General features: G+C 48.7%; 2 protein-coding genes across 3 annotated transcripts; one reads left to right on the forward strand and one right to left on the reverse strand.

Annotated features, from left to right (window-relative positions):
• The first annotated feature begins 396 nt into the window (after nt 1-396).
• Nucleotides 397-1,821, forward strand: HCST (hematopoietic cell signal transducer). The gene is made up of 4 exons (XM_045988915.1): nt 397-501; nt 846-869; nt 1,319-1,450; nt 1,678-1,821. Exons 1-4 carry the CDS (start codon nt 459-461, stop codon nt 1,716-1,718), a joined length of 240 nt encoding a protein of 79 aa, XP_045844871.1. The 5' UTR covers nt 397-458; the 3' UTR covers nt 1,719-1,821.
• A 144-nt stretch (nt 1,822-1,965) lies between these two features.
• LOC123931567 (transmembrane immune signaling adaptor TYROBP) lies at nt 1,966-4,840 on the reverse strand. Of its 2 annotated transcripts, none has more exons than XM_045988905.1 (5): nt 4,695-4,840; nt 4,297-4,323; nt 4,009-4,143; nt 3,776-3,819; nt 1,966-2,199 (listed from the first exon to the last, which is right to left on the reverse strand). In XM_045988905.1, exons 1-5 carry the CDS (start codon nt 4,753-4,755, stop codon nt 2,134-2,136), a joined length of 333 nt encoding a protein of 110 aa, XP_045844861.1. In that variant the 5' UTR covers nt 4,756-4,840; the 3' UTR covers nt 1,966-2,133. The 2 variants fall into 2 exon arrangements, with proteins under 2 accessions (XP_045844861.1, XP_045844862.1); XM_045988906.1 differs by having other exon boundaries at nt 3,776-3,822; nt 4,695-4,835.
• Between the last annotated feature and the right edge of the window lie 12,603 nt (nt 4,841-17,443).

A 17,443-nucleotide genomic window follows, 5' to 3' on the forward strand; every position in this document is an offset into this window, starting at 1 on the left:
ATTTCCAACTCGGTGTCCCCAGACTTTGGCACTTTCCTCTAAACCTACTCTCCCCTCCTACTCCATCTCTGTCAAGGGATGCTCCGTCTTTCCAGTAGCTTAGTCCAGAAGCTTTGGTCATCCTGAATCCCTCTCTCTCAAACACACCCATACGTACATGACCAGCAAGTTTTGTTGGTTCCACCTCCAAAATCTCCCCAGAATCTCCTCAATGCCCACAACCCGGGCCATCCGTCCCCTCCTGCCTGGGCGATCACAGAAGCCTCCCTGGGCTCTGACCCTACCCTCAGTTCATCCCCAAAGGCAGTCACAGGGACCCACTTTTTACTTCTCCCCCTCCCACACCCTCACACAGGAAGCAGGTGACATTGTCACCAGCAGGGTGACATCCGCTATTCTGCTTCTTTACTCCCCCACTGTTCCTCAGGACTTCTCTGGACCAAAGCCTTTTGCCCACCATGGCCCCTTCAGGTGTCATCCTGCTCCTTCTTTTGCTCCCGGGTGAGCAAAAGCGGTTATGGGTGGGGGGGGGGGGGAGTGGCAGGCAGAGTCCCTATGAGAGGGGTGGCTTGGGCAGCCTCTGAAGGGTGGAGAGCTGAGGGCACATCCTCCTAGGACCCCTTCCTTCCTGGAGATCCATTTTGGCTGCAGAGCCTGGTTCTTTGTGGGAGAGAAGCTGAGTCTGGAGCCTGTTGATCTCTCCTTCTTACTGCTGGGTCTGTCTCTACTTTCACTTCTGATTTTCTATCTCTCTGGCCTCTTTCTCATTTGCTCTCTCCCGAATAAAGGTTATTTCTCAGGACACCACCTCTCCCTGCTAATCCACTTTCCCTCTCTTCTCACGGTGGCTGCCGCTCTGGTGACCCCAGGTGAGAAATTAGCATCCCTTCCCTTGTGCCATGGTACTGCTTTCATCCCTGAAGTGTAGCCTGAGGATCCTGTCTAGGTCACCAGCTCCCCTCTCACCCCCAAATCAGAACCCGCAGGGGATCTACAGTCCTCTCTGGGTCCCCATCTCACTGCCCTCATCACCAAAATGAAACCCCAAGGATTCAGCCACCCCCCAGCCTTCTTTGGGAGTACCCACTATGCCCAAAGCACCATGTATGTCTCTCTGTGCTGGGACCCCCCCACCCTGCACCCCGCTTCTCTCCAGGCCCCCACCTCCCTTTTCATCCCCAGTCAACCTTAGGGAATCTCAGACACTCCTGCCTCCCCACCCCTCCAAGGACTTCCTCAGCCCTATTGGCCCCAAGGGTAGCTCTGAGGGTCTGGAACCTCCCTCAACCACCTTCTTGTCTTGGCCGCCACCCTCCAGGTTCCTGTTCCGGATGTGGGCCCCTCTCTCTGCCAGTGCTGGCAGGGCTCATGGCCGCCGACGCGCTGGTGTCGCTGTTCATCATCGCAGTCGTGTTTGCGTGTGCTTGCCTGCGCCACCAGCCCACCCGAGGTGAGGGAAGAGACAGGGTGGGGCCCGGAGGGAGAGGTGTCCCTAGAGCGGGGGTCCCCAGGGAGGGGTCCCCCAGGGAAGCCCTGGAGGAGATGCTGGGGAAACCCTGGGGGCGGTGCAAGGGGGAACTCCGGAGGAAACCCCTGAGGCAGGGGGTCCCCAGGAAGGTGGGGAAGTGGGTGGGCGGTAGGTGGTCAGGCCTCATGCTTTCTCTCCCCCGCCCCCAGAAGATGACAAAGTCTACATCAACATGCCTGGCAGGGGCTGACCCTCCTGTAAGTGAGACCTTTGACTTGGGACCCTCTCATCCCGCATCGTGTGCCGCCACACAGGAAACGCACTCCCCACTTTGGGGTGGAATAAAGCTATTGAACCACCTCTGGTACTGATTCTTCCTCACAGAACCCCAGGGTGCCCAAAGCTTTCCTCCCACTTAGCTGTTTCTGGGTCCATGACCTCCCAGAACCCCACATAGCCCTGCCCCCTCAGCCGAGAGATCTGGAATAACTCAACAGTGTTGTTGTGTGCCATGTTTATTTGGGGGCAGTAGTGGAGAGAAGTCTGACCCCTCAGGCGGGGCACTCTGAGGATCTGTATCTTGGTGGGAGTAGGAATAGGGTGCTGGGGAGGCATCAGGAGTGACTGGATCCAGGCATCAGGTTGTTGACTGCTGCACTGTGGGCTCATTTGTAATATGGCCTCTGTGTGTTGAGGTCACTGTAGACATCTGACCTCTGACCCTGGAGCTCCTAATGGGAGGGACAGGGTGGGAACCGTTAGTGCCTAAGGTCCACTGAATAAACTTAAAAAAAATTCAGCCTTCTCCCAGTGGCCTATATGGCTCCTAGCAGCTTCTTCAACCTTGCAGCCGTGGAAAAGATCTGGATTTGAATCAACTGCATTTAGTGTTTCCCTGTCTCCTCTGCCTCATCATTACATCCCAACCTCAGGGCCTTTGCACAAGCTGTTCTCTCTGCCCGAACACCGCTTTCCTGGATATTCCCATGGATGGTTCCATCTCTCCCTTCAAGTCTCAGCTCATGTCACTTCCTCAGAGAAGTGTTTCTTGATTTTGCCATCTAACTTCTCCCCACCACACACACACTCCAGGCCCTGTCACACCAGTTGTTATTTCCTCCTCAAATTATCTTATTTCTTAATTTGCTCCAGGTCCATCTCCTAGGATGTAAACTCTGTTGCTGTGTAGGGGCTCAACAAATTCCACCTAAGGATGAATAAATTGAAATAATGCCTTGCCCTAAAATTTCATGGTCCCTGATGACTGAAAAGTTCCCTCATTCTTCTGGACCTCACAAAGCCAAACTCAAGATGCTTATGCTTTACAAAGAGGCTTTTTATCCACAAGTGACACAAAGCAAAGCTAACTGCACATAAATAAGAGACTTCACAGAACAAAGCTTACAATTTTGGGAGGAGGGGTCTAATGGCCCCAAGAGGCAGCCCTCAGACTGAGTCCCTGAAATCATATGGAAATGACTGGTCTGGGTATGCACCTTTATGGGAAGGGGTCTGTTTGGCCTCCATTAGATTCTCACAGGAGACCTTGACCGCCTAAAGAGTTGAGAAAGGAATTGATAAAGAGGCAAGCAATGGAAAGATACCTCTGATTGGAGGTTGTTGGTTTTTTGTTTTTTTTTCTTGAGAGAGAGAGAATGTGTGTGCACATGTGGAGGGGGAGGAGGGGGAGAATTTTTTTTTTTTTTTTTAAGATTTATTTAGGGGCTGGGATGCCTGGGTGGCTCAGTGGGTTAAGCCTCTGCCTTCAGCTCAGGTCATGATCTCAGGGTCCTGGGATCAAGTCCCTCATCAGGCTCCCTGCTCTGTGGGAGGCCTGCTTCTCCCATCCCCTCTCCCTGTGCTTGTGTTCCCTCTCTCACTGTGTCTCTCTCTGTCAAATAAATAAAATCTTATAAGTAGGTTTTTTTTTAAGATTTTATTTATTTATTTGACAGAGAGAAATCACAAGTAGGCAGAGCAGCAGAGAGAGACGGGGAAGCAGGCTCCCCACTGAGCAGAGAGCCTGACGCAGGGCTTGATCCCAGGACCCTGAGATCATGACCTGAGCCGAAGGCAAAGGCTTAACCCTCTGAGTCACCCAGGCATCCCAATAAATAAAATCTTAAAAAGAAAAAAAAAGAAAAGAAAGCAGTTTTGGACAGATGCTCTCCATGAGTCTTTGAGGGGTTGAAATGCTGCTGAGAGATAGGCTTTAGGATCTAGGTTCTAGAAGGACTGGGGAAGTGTTTCAGACAGACACCCACAGGGTAGGAGTGAGCTTTGAGGAAGAGAAGCGGGTTTTCTCACCTGGTAAGGTGACTCTGTCTCAGTGATTCGCTGTTTCCTGGTCACTGCTGGGGGGTGGGGGGTAGTGCAGAATGCAGAGTTAAGGCGGTGAACTGGGATCCTTTTGCTGCTACAAAATCAGCCCCTCCCTCAATCATTGTCCCTTTGGCTGGTTGTGACTTGGGAGCTTACCCCTCCCTCAGAGGGTCCCAGGCTATCCCCTCCAGCCCCACTCACCCTCCACAGCCACTCACCTTCCACAGCCCCTCGCCCCCGAGGGAAGAGCCGGCCCAAGGAGTACACAGCCAAGGCAATGAGGAGGGTCAGCGCCAGGTCCCCCAGCACGATCCCCGCCAGCACCCCAGGACTCACCACAGAGCAGTTGCATTCTGAGAATATGAGACAGGGGTTGGGGGTTGCCAGTGGGGGCTGGGAACTGGGAGGAGGTGTCAACAGGGGAAGGTTTGGAAAGCTTGGGGAACAGACAGAGATGGGGAGCTCTTTGGGAGGTAGGGAGGAGGGACTGCAGAGTCTAGGCCTACCGTCCTGTGCCTGGACAGAGCTGAAACCTGAGGAGAGAAAAAGGAGGTAAATTGAGGCAGGGGGTTGTGACTGGAGGGTGGGTGCAGAAGCTGGAAGGTGGGTCCCAAGAGCCAGGAGATAAGAGTGGAAAGCCGTGTCTGGTGGGACCTGTGGGCCAGCGTCAAGGTCACTGACTGTGTTACTTCTACCCTGGCTTGTCCTGTTGCAACACCGGTAGAGTCCCCTCCCCCACTGCTAGCAGAGGCCACATCTTGGGGTCTCAGGCTCTGGGAGACAGCCATGAGTTTGGGGGGACTGAGGCTCTGCTTTCCCCCATCTCCCCTTCTGGTTCTCTCTCTATCCTACTCCCTGCTCTGCCCAGGGACTCGGGAGGCGGCTGTGATAGCCCCCAACTCACCACCCACAGTCAGAAGGAGAGGCAGGAACAGGAGCCTGGTGGAAGGTCCAAGGACCCCCATGACGCAGGCAACACCGCCGGACACCAGAGTCCAAGGGCGGGTGGGATGTGGTGTTGCGTCCAAGTGAAGGAGGAAGTCTGAGGTGGGCGGTGGCAGGAGGGAGGAGGGGACAGTAGAGGAGGAGGGACAGAGACAGATAACGCCAGGAAGAATCAGGCCAAGACACCCCCAGGGTGCCGTGCTGTAGCCCCTAACTACTGGACATGAAAGGGGAAAGGGTCCATGTGCCCAATCGGGGGTCAGCCATCAGTGTACCAGGAAGTTAGCAGCTACGACTGAAGCCATCTTTGCCTCTTCTTGGCTGGGCAACCTTAAACAAGTCATCCAACCTCTCTGGGCCTCGGTTTCCTTATCTGTAAAATAAGGAGTAAAATACTGTCTGTTTTGTAGGGGTTTGTGGGGAGCGAATGGATTAATGTCTCTAGAACAGGGTCTGACACTCGTCAGCTTTTTATAAGCACCAGCTATAATTGATAATCAGAACTTTGTGATGTTTATAGGATATTAAGAGAGCCCTCAGGATATGGGCACTAATGAGCTGCAGGCATTCTGTCCTGAGGTGTTAACCCTTTTAATCCCACAGCAGCCATCTGAGGTAGACGCTCTTGTCTTCGTCATCCCCGTTGTACAGAAAGGTGCAGACACTTGCCCAAGGTCACACAGCAAATAAATTTGGTAAGGAAACACAGGACACAAAGATAGATATTTGACCGTTAGAGAGAAGGAAAAAAGAGCCAAGAGGAAAGATACGGAAGGAGAAAGGGGTGGCAAGGCCAAGAAGAAGAGAGAAGGATAGAAAGGGACACAGATACAGACAGCACAGACACAGGATTGGGGTTTTGGAGGAAGGGGGACAATATGCGGACCACTGGGCTGGACTGCGCTGCACCACCGAATGAGGAAGTAGCTGGAAGTGAGGACGGAGGGAAGGCGACCCAGGAGGAGACAGGGATTTCTAGTCCCCACCACCGGAGCCTGAGCTGGGGCTGGCTAGGAGGAACCTGAGGTTAGGGCACTGGGGGGGATGGGCCCACGGCAGGAAGCCCCCCTCCCCCACCCGGGCGTCACACCCCATAGCTCCCTGGGCCTGGTCTCAGGAGAGAAAAGGGGAAACTGGATGCCTGTCATGGGACAGATTCTGAGTGGTCCTTCCTGGTGGGGGGATTTGGAAGCCGGAGGAGGGCCAGGGCCCAGGCGGAGGCAGCACTGGCTGCCAACAGCCTCGAGCACCCAGGCCTGGCCCAGTCTGGTCGCTAAAGAACCAACATCCCCACCACTACCACCACCAGGCCTGCAGTGGGCGCAGAGAGAACAGGCCGCAGAGGGCCTCTGGATGGCGGAAGCTGAATGAGCCTCAGGGCTCTCAGAGAGCAGGGGAAGCTCTGAGCCTGGAAGGGCTTCATCTGACTCCAGTACTCGGTGCTCTCGGGCTCACTCTGGCTGGGCTGGGGGAGCGGACTGTGGGGGGCACGGCTGCTGTGGTCCAGTTTTATTGTGAGGATTTTGTGAGGTCTATCAGAGTAATGTCTGCCTGGCATGTTCTACCTGCTCAGTGACTCTTAATCACCGTCCTCATCATTACTGTTATTGTTAGTATTTCAAGTCTCCAGTTCTGGGCTCACCTTAATAACCAGCCTCCCTCAACCCCTCAGACTCAGCCTCCCGGTCTTCCCGACTCCAGCCAGGCACGAGCTGTCCCCAGAAATAGCGAGCACACTTGTGCACCAACCAATCAAGCAAATGTGGCCATACAGCCGGTCTGGGTCCTGGATTCCACCCCCACCACACACACACACACACACACACCTTTTAGTGGCGGAGATGTGGGGAAGTCCGAGGTATCCCAAAGGAACAGACTGGGGTGGTGGCAGATATGGGGGGGGGGGGGGGTAGGGCTCTTTACCAACTAAAAATGAAGTATTAAATATGTTAGCAACTGATACGACTGTACTGGTACAGAGCACAGAACGCTGATCCGGGCTGGTCGGCCTGTGCTCTCCATGGGTGGATGGGCCATTGGATGAAAAAAGGGTGAGGGGCGCCTGGGTGGCTCAGTGGGTTAAGGCCTCTGCCTTCGGCTCAGGTCATGATCCCAGGGTCCTGGGATCAAGCCCCGCATCCGGCTCTCTGCTCAGTAGGGAGTCTGCTTCCCTTCCTCTCTCTCTGCCTGCCTCTCTGCCTACTTGTGATCTCTGTCAAATAAATAAATAAAATCTAAAAAAAAAAAAAGAAAGAAAGAAAAAAGGGTGAGATGGAGGGCACCCAGCTGACTGGGAGACACCCCTAACCCAGTGCCAGGCTCCAGGAAGTAGGGCTGCTTCACCTCCCATGAGATCTGTGAAGTGTCTTAATCTGTCCTGGCAAGCAGCCCAAGAGTTGGGCAAGGCCCAGGCTGACTTTGCCAGAAAGCAGGCAGTGTGGTGAGCTTGTCTCTGTGGAAGCGACAGCCCCTCCCTACTCTCTCTGCTTCTACTTTTGCCCCCTACAACCCATCCTCCCCGTAGTGGGCAGAGGAGGCTTTTTGAAGAGTCAGAGAACCAATTTTGTAAGTGGCCAAAAAATGTGAACAGATACATCACAGAAGAGACCCGGATGGCCAATAAGCATGCGCGAAAGCGTTCAACATCATTAGTCATTAGGGAAATACGAATTAAAACCACAATGAAATACCATTACACACCCACTGGAGTGACTAAAATGAAAAAGACTGACCCTCTCGAGTGTCCACAGAGACGGGGAGCAGTTGGAAATCTCACGCTGCTAGTGGAAATGAAAAACAGAACCACCACTTTGGAAAAGAGTTTGGTAGTTTCTCATAAAGGTAAATATTCACCTACTCAGAGATCTAGCAATCCCACAGAAGCAGGCATCTACCTAAGAGAAATAAAAGCATATATTTACATAAAGACCCGCCCATCTTTCTGTCCTCCCCTCCTACCCTTCTTTCCCTCACTTCCCCTACTCCAGCTACACAGGCCTTCTGTTTCTTAAGTCAAGTTCATTCTCACCCCAGGCCCTTTGTACCTGCTGTTCCCCCTGCCTATGATGCTCTTCTCAAAGTTCATGTAGAGTTGGCCCTTTCTCACCCTCCAGATCTCAGCTCAAATGTCACATCCTCACAGAGGCCTCTCCTGCCCACCACCACTCAAACCACCTCCCACCATCAATTTCATTTTCTGCCTGTATTTATCATACCTGAAGTTCTCTGAACTGTGCGTTCCCATTTTTCTGTCTGCTACTTTCTCTAGAATGGAAACTCCATGAGAACAGGAACCTTCCTGCCTTGTTCACTGTTGTATCCTCAGCACATATAGTAGATCCTCAGTAAATACTCTTTCAATATGGCAATAAATGGCCACCAGTAACGGGTTGGATGAAACATGGCTCTTGATCCCTGCAGAAGTCTAAGGGGATCCCAGATGTGCCCACCATTTCTTTTTGAATTGATCACTTGTCAGATAAGAATGCTAGTGTCTGCCAATATCCTCCTGCTTCTTCTTCCATGAAATTTTCAGCAGGGCATCTGCCCACCAAAGTAGAGACTGTATTTTCTGGCCTCATTTGCGTTTAGAGTGGTCATAGAACTTTGTTCTGGCTGATGAGCAATGTGGAAATAAATGAGCAATTTAGAAGTCCTAGCCTTTGTGGACGGATGCACTCCACTCTTCCTGATTTCCTCATTCCCTGGAATTTGAATGTAGGAATCTTAGAACAAGTAGATGAGGGCAACATCATCAAAATGAAAGAGGGAGAAGACAGAAGAAGTCTCAGTGCCTTTTGCTTTGACAAAGAACATGGTGGAAGGGCTCTAACATTCTTGAACACATCCCATTTGCTGTTTAAACGAGTTAGTGCTTCTACTGTATGCAACGAAGAACGTGACTGCCTCATCTGGGTCAGGCTTAACCTTGGTTTAATGACCAGAGACAGGAGGTGGGTGTAGGTAGCTCTAACTTGTGGAAGGAGTCCTAAGAAAGTCACAGGGCGGGCAGTTTTAAGCAAGGTAGCCTGCCTGGAAATGGCACACACTGAGGGACTGTGCTTAAGGCAGCTCCTTCTTCTTCTCACTTTCAGATAAAATTCTGATGTGAATACCAAACTATTTCCAGATAAAATACGATGCTACATAACCCCACAGGGGAGGAGAATGAGTGGGAAAGGATGGGCCCAAGTTGGACGTTGTCAGACTGTGGCGGACTCCTCATACTCTTTTACGTTTCATCTTTTCAAAATTCTCTAAATCAAAAATTTCTTGAGGGGCACCTGGGTGGCTCAGTCGGTTAAGCATCTGCCTGTGGTTCAGGTCAAGGTTCCAGGGTCCTGGCAGGCTAGCTGCTCAGCAGGGTGTCTGCTTCTCTCTCTCACTCTCCCTCTGTGCACGCTCTCTCTCTCTCTCTCTAAGAAATAATAAATAAAATATTTTTAAAGGGGGGGGCTACCTGCGTGGCTCAGTCAGTTGAATGTTTGCCTTCAGCTCAGGGCATGATCTTGGGGTCTTGGGATCAAGCCCCATGCCAAGCTCTCTGCTCAGTGGGGAGTCTGCCTCTGCCTCTCCCTCTGTGCTCTCTCTCTCTCTTTCTCTCTCAAATAAAAAAATAAAAATTGAAAAAAATAATTTATTTTTCTTGTGGTGAAGATTACATGGCTGTATGCACTTGTCAAAACTCACAAAACAATATACTAAAAAGGATGTATTTTACTCTATGTAAATTCTACCTGAAAAAAAAAAAACTGTTTTAAAGAGATGAAAATTGTAAGGACCAAAAGAACTGGTAAAGAGGTTTCATGATGTCTTTATTTCCTACCAGTTGCAGTGTTGACAAGTAAACAGATGTTTCCCACTTTGACTTCAACTGCAAGGTGAATGAAGCAGGATCCCGGTGAGGGGCATTGTTTTCTCCCCTTCTATTAAAATAGAATTTGTAATTGGGCATCTGGTCTCCTAGCCAAGGTTATGTTTCTCAGCCTCTTTGGAGCCCAGTGAGGCCTTGTCACTGTCTTCTGGCCAGTGGAATGTGGGAAGAAACAACTTCCAGGTTGTGTCCCTAGAGGCAAAGATGTGGGCTCCCTTTCTCTGTTCTTCCTCTTGGCAGGATCATGACCCTGACACTGGGCATGGACAAACATTCTAGACCACAACAACTGACTTTTTATTTGTGAAATGAAGGTCTTTAAAATATAATTAGAGCAATGATCCATGGATATATCAATTGTGGTTCATCTATATCATAAATGCAGTCATTATAAATGAATTAGAATTCTTCAAGCTGATTTGAAGGGATTTTAATTGAGAAAAGTAAGGTAGAGAGAAGAGAATATAGCATGAGGCCAAACAGTGACCAAAAGAATCCCTTGTAAACATGTAGATATAGGTTTGCATAGTGAGAGGTGATGCATAAAGTTGTGGAAGGAGACACCTCAGGCTGCCACCATTGGTAACACTGGTGACCTGGGTCAGGATAGGAGATCGGGTAGGATAAGAGCAAAACAGGGTTGCAAGTGAAAGAAATAGATGATAACAATAATGTGTATAACAAGTTGCCTTTTATATCAAATTATGCATGTAAAATTGTGTTTATCTGCACAGCATAAACTGAATGACATTCAAGAGAATATCAACAGTGGAATCTCTGGGTGGTGAGATTTAGGTTGCTTCTATTTTCTTTATTTTTAAAATTTCTGTTTTTACAGGGAGTATTTTTAACTTATATAATAATTTAAAATATTTAATTTCAGAAAACACAACAAATACATAAAGGCAAATTTGCAGGGAGATTAAAAAGTCAGGACTTCTGCTGCCAGTAATGGTGGTCTAAGAAATCAGAAAGCACCGTCTCACTGAAGAACAAATGAAAATGCAGGATGAAATATATGGGAAGAGTTACTCTAAGGAGCAAAGCACTGATAAGACGGTAAGGAAATACTACCCCAAATCCAGAATAAAACAAGAACCCGGAGCACAAGTGCCTTCAGAAGAAATGCTTTCACATTGTTCTAAGGGCATTTTCCAATCCAGAAGACAGTTTGGGACTAGAGAGGCAGAAGTAAATGCCCAGACCCACCCTGACCGGAGAGTCTGAACATAAACTCTTCATTTTAAGCTGGGATCTGAATGCTGTTGCACTCAAGGTAAGAGTGAGCTCAAAGTCATGTAGCTTTCATGTGAACTAATAGCTTATCCTATATGCCCTAAGCCACGTAAACCTAGGTCTTGTCCTGGATTAATATCCCCTCTGGAGTAATGTACAACTGTATTTGGTCTTCAGAGTCTTCCCACAAGTCTAAGACAACATGAACAAGAATAAGCAGAATCAAGAGATATGACATTGTACATGCAAATACTTCAGATTTCTGACCATATCATATACGCAAGTTTTCATCCTGCCCCTTTTTGTTAAATTATTTGTATGAACCCAGAACGAGCACCTATACCCTTCCAACTGTTCATCTATGACCTGACCTTGCTGTTAGACCTCTGCTCTTTGCCCTGCAAAGGAACCAAGGAGACAACCATCACACTACAGAGGGCAAAATAAATTAGACACCAAAGCTAAGATTTCATTTCTCAGTTCACCTATGCTAAGAAAGAGCTGTGGAGTGAGTCTTCTTCCCCTTTCTTCTTCCCACTGACTGGAATACGGATGTGATGGGAGCCATCTTGGACCAAGAAGGTCAGACTGTTCCCCAAGGGATAGCAAAATCATGGGTTAAAGCAGCCTGGATCTCTGATACCATGAAGCCCTGGACTGTTTATACTTGGTTTATTGGTGAGAGAGAAATAAACTTCTACTTTGTTTAAGCCACTGCTATGTAGAATTCTGTAATAGGGTTCATATCCTACTAACCTATGTCCTATCTAAGTGCTCATTACACATGAGCAATTTCTCCTGTTTCTAAAACTCCCTTAGAAATATCAGTCTTGGGGCGCCTGGGTGGCTCAGTGGGTTAAAGCCTCTGCCTTCAGCTCAGGTCATGATCCCAGGGTCCTGGGATCGAGCCCCACATCCAGCTCTCTGCTCAGCAGGGAGCCTGCTTCCCCCCTCTCTGTGCCTGCCTCTCTGCCTACTTGTGATCTCTGTCAAATACATAGATAAAATCTTTTTAAAAAAATCGGTCTTACTGGGTTTGTAATATTATATCCTCTGAAGTTTTTGAACTTTTATTCACTCATGCACATATTCATTTATTCAACACATTTCTGTCCAGGCCCCTGGATGGGTGATAGACCTTTTTTTTAAGATTTTATTTATTTATTTGACAGACAGAGATCACAGGTAGGCAGAGAGGCAGCCAGAGAGAGAGGAGGGGAAGCAGGCTCCCTGCTGAGCAGAGAGCCCGATGCGGGGCTCGATCCCAGGACCCTGGGACCATGACCTGGGCCGAAGGCAGAGGCTTTAACCCACTGAGCCACCCAGGTGCCCCTGGGTGATAGACTTTTAATGATGAACAAAATGCCCTCACAGAGCTTACACCCTATGTGGAGAGAGACAGGCAATAGACAAGAAAACTAAATAAATAAAACTTTCCTATTTTCAGAGATACCACGTTTTAAAATGTGTGGCAGAGACTGGCTAATTTGTCACTAAAATGGCTTCCCTTTGCTCCTTTGCACACAGCTGGACATTTCCCATCATCCCTTGCAGTCAGGTACGTGAGCCAACAGCACGTGAGCAAATGCGCTTCATTGGACCTCCAGGTGTGACCCTAAAAACCTCCCACTTGTGACCCTCACCTCTTTCAACAGCCACTATTAGAGAGGATGGGGGCAGGGAGGTACAAGCCAACTAAAGTTGCCCAGAGCCAACGGATGGAAGGAGCCTGATTCCCCGGGTGACTCAGCCGCAGATCCTGACTGCATCACACTATGGTGTGAAGGAAATATAGACTGTACTAAGCCACTGAAATCTGGGGGTTCCTTGGTTAACAGTAGCTAGTAATTTACCTTACCTAATACACTCCATAAAGCAGAGATTCTGGAAGACTACAAAAATGGCTCCAATTTTTCACCCCTCTCCCTGCCTTTTGCCATCTGACTTTACCCCAACTTCCTTCAAAGGGTGGAGTCTATTCCGCTCCCCCCACCCCCTCACCCACGCCCTTGAATCTGAGCAGGTGCTGGGAACAGATGAGGTCAAAAGAATGTGGAAGAAGGAAATGGAGTGACAGTTGCCAACAACAGCTGATACAGGCTCTCTGACCAAATAAATTCAGAAAAAAAAAAAAAATGCCCTGGAACTTTTGGGACACATGGTCTGGGAGAAAGAAGCCAGCCTCCATGTGAGAGCACCATGCTGGAGTGGCCCTGTGTGTTTGCTCTGATCAACATCCCACTGACCTTTCATCTGACAGTCAATAATGCCAGCTATGTGAGTGAGCCACCTTGGCTACCTGGACCAGTTGGGCTTTCTTTTCTTTTCTTTCTTTCTTTCTTTCTTTTTTTTTTAAAGATTTTATCTATCTATCTATCTATCTGAGAGAGAGGGAAAGAGCACAAGCAAGGGAGTGGCAGGCAGAGGGAGAAGCAGTCCTCGTGCTGAGCAAGGAGCCCCATCCCAGGACCCTGGGATCATGACCTGAGCCAAAGGTAGCTGCCTAACGCACTGAGCCACCCAGGCGTCCCTCCAGTTGAGTTTTCAAATGCCTCCAGCCCCACTCAGCATCTGACTTCAGCCATATGATGGACACCAAGTGAGCACAGCCCAGTCCCACTGGGCCCTTCTTGAATAACTGATCCATAGAGTCAGAGGAAAAAGAGAATGGTTGGTTTAAGCTGCTTAATTTTTGGACAATTTGTTATGTAGCAAAAGATAACTGAAACACTGGGGTTGCAAATTCTACCCTAACCTGCATCCTACAGTAGCCAGACATGTAATGTAAGCCAATGAGTAGGGCCTGGTGTGGGATAACAGAGCATGGTGGGGAACCCTGATTTACCAGGGAACCCATGCTGTGCTGCTCTAGGCTGTGTTTACCCCCAGAACTGCTCATCTTCCCCTTTCTGCCTGCATCCCAGCCACAGTTCCCAGTCTCCCCCTTTATCTGGATTTATCTGGGGTTCTGCCAGTGGGAAGCAGTGACAGGAGCCTGGAGAGTGGGAGCAAGGGGCCATGGCCATTCATCCCTCTCCCCGTGGTTGTGCCTCCTCACAGCTCTAGCCAGCCTGACAGTCCCACTGGATCTCCAGTTTCTTTTAGGTGACTTTGTCTCTGGGCTTTCCTGGTACCAACCTCCTCCCTTTCTTCCTCCAGCCTGGAGTGACAGTGGCTTCCCACTGTTGCTAATTTCTGATTGCTTCGCTGGCTCCCGTTTAGCCCCCCAGCTCCTCCATCTGGTGCATCCTCCATCTCCATGTGTCAACATCCCTCTGTTCTAATATGTGTATCTTCATCAGGTAGAGCAGCTCCTGCCCACTGTGCCCAAACAGACAAGTGGGCTCCGTGCTGTCAGATAACCCAACATGGCAGAAGCCAAAAACCAAGAGTGTTGTGGGGTGTTCTGAGTTTTCAATCGCTGTGGCTGCCAGTAGTCCTCTTACTTCAGAGTAGACAGAAGCCACAGGAGAGACTGAGGAGGAGTGCTTACTGGGTCAGTGAACAGACCTTTACTGAGCACCTACTGTGTGCAGGTACTGTGTGAGGAGCTGGGGACAAAGTGGTAAGCCAGAGAGGGGAGTCCCTGCTTACATTACAGTAGAGGAAACAGAAAACCAAATGAAGGAGACGAAGGACAGCATGTGGAACATGCCAGGCAGAAGGAAAGATGGGCGATATTGTGTGAAGTGGGTGCAGGGGAGTCAGGCTTCAGTTGCGGTGACACGATGGCAGCACTGAGATGGGGCATCTGAGCTGAGAGACCTCAAGGACAAGAGAGTCAGGCTGACGAAGATCTGGGAGAACCATATTCCCAGAAGAGGGAATGGCCATCACAAAGTCCCTGAGCCAGGAAAGAGCTGGAAGTGAGTGAGGAACAGCGAGAAGGGATGGCTGGGGCAGAAGGAGTGAAAGGGAAGGTGAAGGACTATGTGGGGTTGGGGAGGGTGCAGTGGCCACAGGAAGGAGCTTGGATTTTATTGTAAGTGCAATGAGAAGCCACTGGAAGATTTTAAGAAGGAAGTAGTATGATCTATGTTTTTGAAAGACACCTCTGCCGCCCCTCCACCACCACAAAGTGTTGTATGAGGACTACAAGTAGGACACAAGATTAGAGGCAGGGAAACCAGTCTGTAAGCAATTGTGGTGGTCCAGGTGGTACACTGAATGGGGTTTGGACCAGGGTGTTAACAGTGGAGCAGTGAGAGGTGGGTGGGTTTGGGAGAGCTGTGTCACAGAAACCAGAAGGGGAGTTTTCAGACAGGACTGGTCTGGAGGACTTGTTAAATGCAGACTGCTGGGTCTTGTCCCCAGAGAGTACAGTTCAGTGGGTCTAGAGCAACATAATTTGCATTTCTAACAAGTTGTCATATGATGCTGCTGCTGCAGACCCAGATATCACACTTTGAAAACCACTAGGTGTAAAACGATGCTTTCTAATAGAAATATAATGTAAGCCATGTGCATCATTTAAAAATTTGGAGGGGGGCACCTGGCTAGCTCAGTTGGAAGAGCACGTGAGTCTTGATCATGGGAGCCATGAGTTCGAGCTCTGTGTTGGGTGTAGAGATTACTTAAATAAATTTTAAAATAAAATAAAATAAAATTTTCCAGTAGCCACAGTTAAAAAGAAAAAAACAGGTGAAAGTATTTTAATAAAATAGTCCAGTCATATGTTTTATTATTAATACATCCCAAATACTCTTGTTTCAGCAAGTTGACAATGTTTTTTAAAAAATTTTTTTTTAATTTATTTATTTACTTGAGTGAGAGAGAGAGAGAATGAACAGGAGGGGCGGAGGGAGAAGAGAGAATCTGAAGCAGACTCCGTGCTCAGCATGGAGCTCGAGATGACGACCCGAGCCAAAACCAAGAGTGGGATGCTTCCATGCCACCCCGGCACCCCTACATGTTACCAGTATTTTTAAAACTCTTAAGATATTTTACATTTTTTTTTTTTTTTTTTTTTTAGTAATAAGTCTTCGGAATCCCAGTGTATATTTATACTTATAGCACATCTAAATTAGGATTAGTTAAAGCTTCAGTACCCTGTGTGGCTAGTGCCTACCATACTGGACAGCACAGGATAGGCCACTGTTGCAGGACCAGTGTTAAGGACAGAGAATTGCCTCTTGAGTTTAGCTACACAGAATTTTAGCAACACAAAAGTGTCAGGGTTTTTTGTAAAACAAAGGGAAAGAGATGGAGGAGAGAGCATGTAGACACTTCCCTCCCAAAGTTTGGCTGTGTTACTATAATGGATGGATCAGGCTGACGAAACTGAAACCCAACACTGGATATTAATATCACAAACACAAAAGAAACATCCAGACATTATTATGTGCCTCCTGACTGAAGAACTCAACATCACCCATGAAGTATTCTTACCGCCCAGCTGGCTCAGTGGGTAAAGCCACTGCCTTCAGCTTGGGTCATGGTCTCAGGGTCCTGGGATGGAGCTCCACATCAGGCTCTCTGCTCAGCAGGGAGCCTGCTTCCCCGCGCCCCCCACCTGCCTCTCTGCCTACTTGTGATCTTTCTGTCAAATAAATAAATAAAATCTTTTAAAAAATAAATAAATTAATTAAACCTGAATCTGACCCAGCCTCTAGATCTACCAGTTTGCACGACATACAGGGGACAGAACATAATAAAGGACCCCAAGAAATGCAACCAGCCAAATCAGACTGTGGGATAAATGAGAGGGAGGGGGAACCACCCTAGAATAAAAGACTGAAACAGGTGCCAACAAAATGCAATGCGTAGATCTTGTTTGGATTCTAATATGAGCCAGTCAACAGTTAAGACATTTATAAGACTATCAGGGAAATTTGGGGACAAGTTGGGTATTAAATAAAATTAAGAAATTATTTGTTGTTGGGTGTTGTTGGGTGCAAACAAACAAGGTTTGTTTTTGTTTTTTTAAAGAAACGTGTATTTTAGAGATGCATAAAGAAGTATTTACGGATGAAAGCATATGATGTCTGGAATTTTGCTTTAAACTAATTCTGCGGGGAGGAAGGCAGAAAAATACAACAAGATTGGCCATATGTTGATAATTGCTGAAGAAAGGTGATGGGTACCTGGGGAATCATTACACTATTCTGTTTTTATGCATCGTTGAACATTACCATAATAAGGTGGAGTTTTTGTTTTGCCTTTAAAGGGGGTAGAGAGGTAGCTGTGAAGGAAAAGAGAGAAAAGAAGGGGAAGGGATTTTTCTTCTTTTAAGACTAAAGCTCTATGAACAGGCTCAAGAGCTGACAGGGGATAGTAGCGATTGAGGAGAGCTGCAGGCTGGCTCCAGGACATATACAGCGGTGAGGGTCTCGCTGGTTCTTAAAGGACTGAACTGCGCCCACCCCCACCCCCGCAGCACACATAACCCCTCCCCCTGCTGCTTCAAAGCGGCTGCGACTCCTGGGACAGAACAGTGGCCCATACCCACCTGCTAAGGTCCATCTGGCTTGACCAGCCCCCCGCGCTTGCGCAGCAGTCCCCCCACAGGGTGCAGGGCTCAGTTCCCACCTCCCACAATCCCCCGCGCCGCTCGAGGCGCGCTCTAAGAGGGGGCGAGGCCGCCTCAGCCCCCAGGTTTG

The sequence above is a fragment of the Meles meles genome, chromosome 19 (genome assembly GCF_922984935.1).
Source record: "Meles meles chromosome 19, mMelMel3.1 paternal haplotype, whole genome shotgun sequence".
Lineage (NCBI taxonomy): Eukaryota > Metazoa > Chordata > Mammalia > Carnivora > Mustelidae > Meles > Meles meles.

Excerpts from the sequence above, each read along its gene's own strand:
- LOC123931567 (XM_045988906.1), bottom strand. The coding sequence starts at position 4,755 with ATGGGGGTCCTTGGACCTTCCACCAGGCTCCTGTTCCTGCCTCTCCTT. Across the intron at positions 4,324-4,694 it reads TCTCCTTCTGACTGTGGGTG|GTTTCAGCTCTGTCCAGGCA; the intron begins GTGAGTTGGGGG and ends TTCTCTCCTCAG. Across the intron at positions 4,144-4,296 it reads CTCTGTCCAGGCACAGGACG|AATGCAACTGCTCTGTGGTG; the intron begins GTAGGCCTAGAC and ends TCATATTCTCAG.
- HCST (XM_045988915.1), top strand. The coding sequence starts at position 459 with ATGGCCCCTTCAGGTGTCATCCTGCTCCTTCTTTTGCTCCCGG. Across the intron at positions 502-845 it reads GCTCCTTCTTTTGCTCCCGG|TGGCTGCCGCTCTGGTGACC; the intron begins GTGAGCAAAAGC and ends CTCTTCTCACGG. Across the intron at positions 870-1,318 it reads TGCCGCTCTGGTGACCCCAG|GTTCCTGTTCCGGATGTGGG; the intron begins GTGAGAAATTAG and ends GCCACCCTCCAG.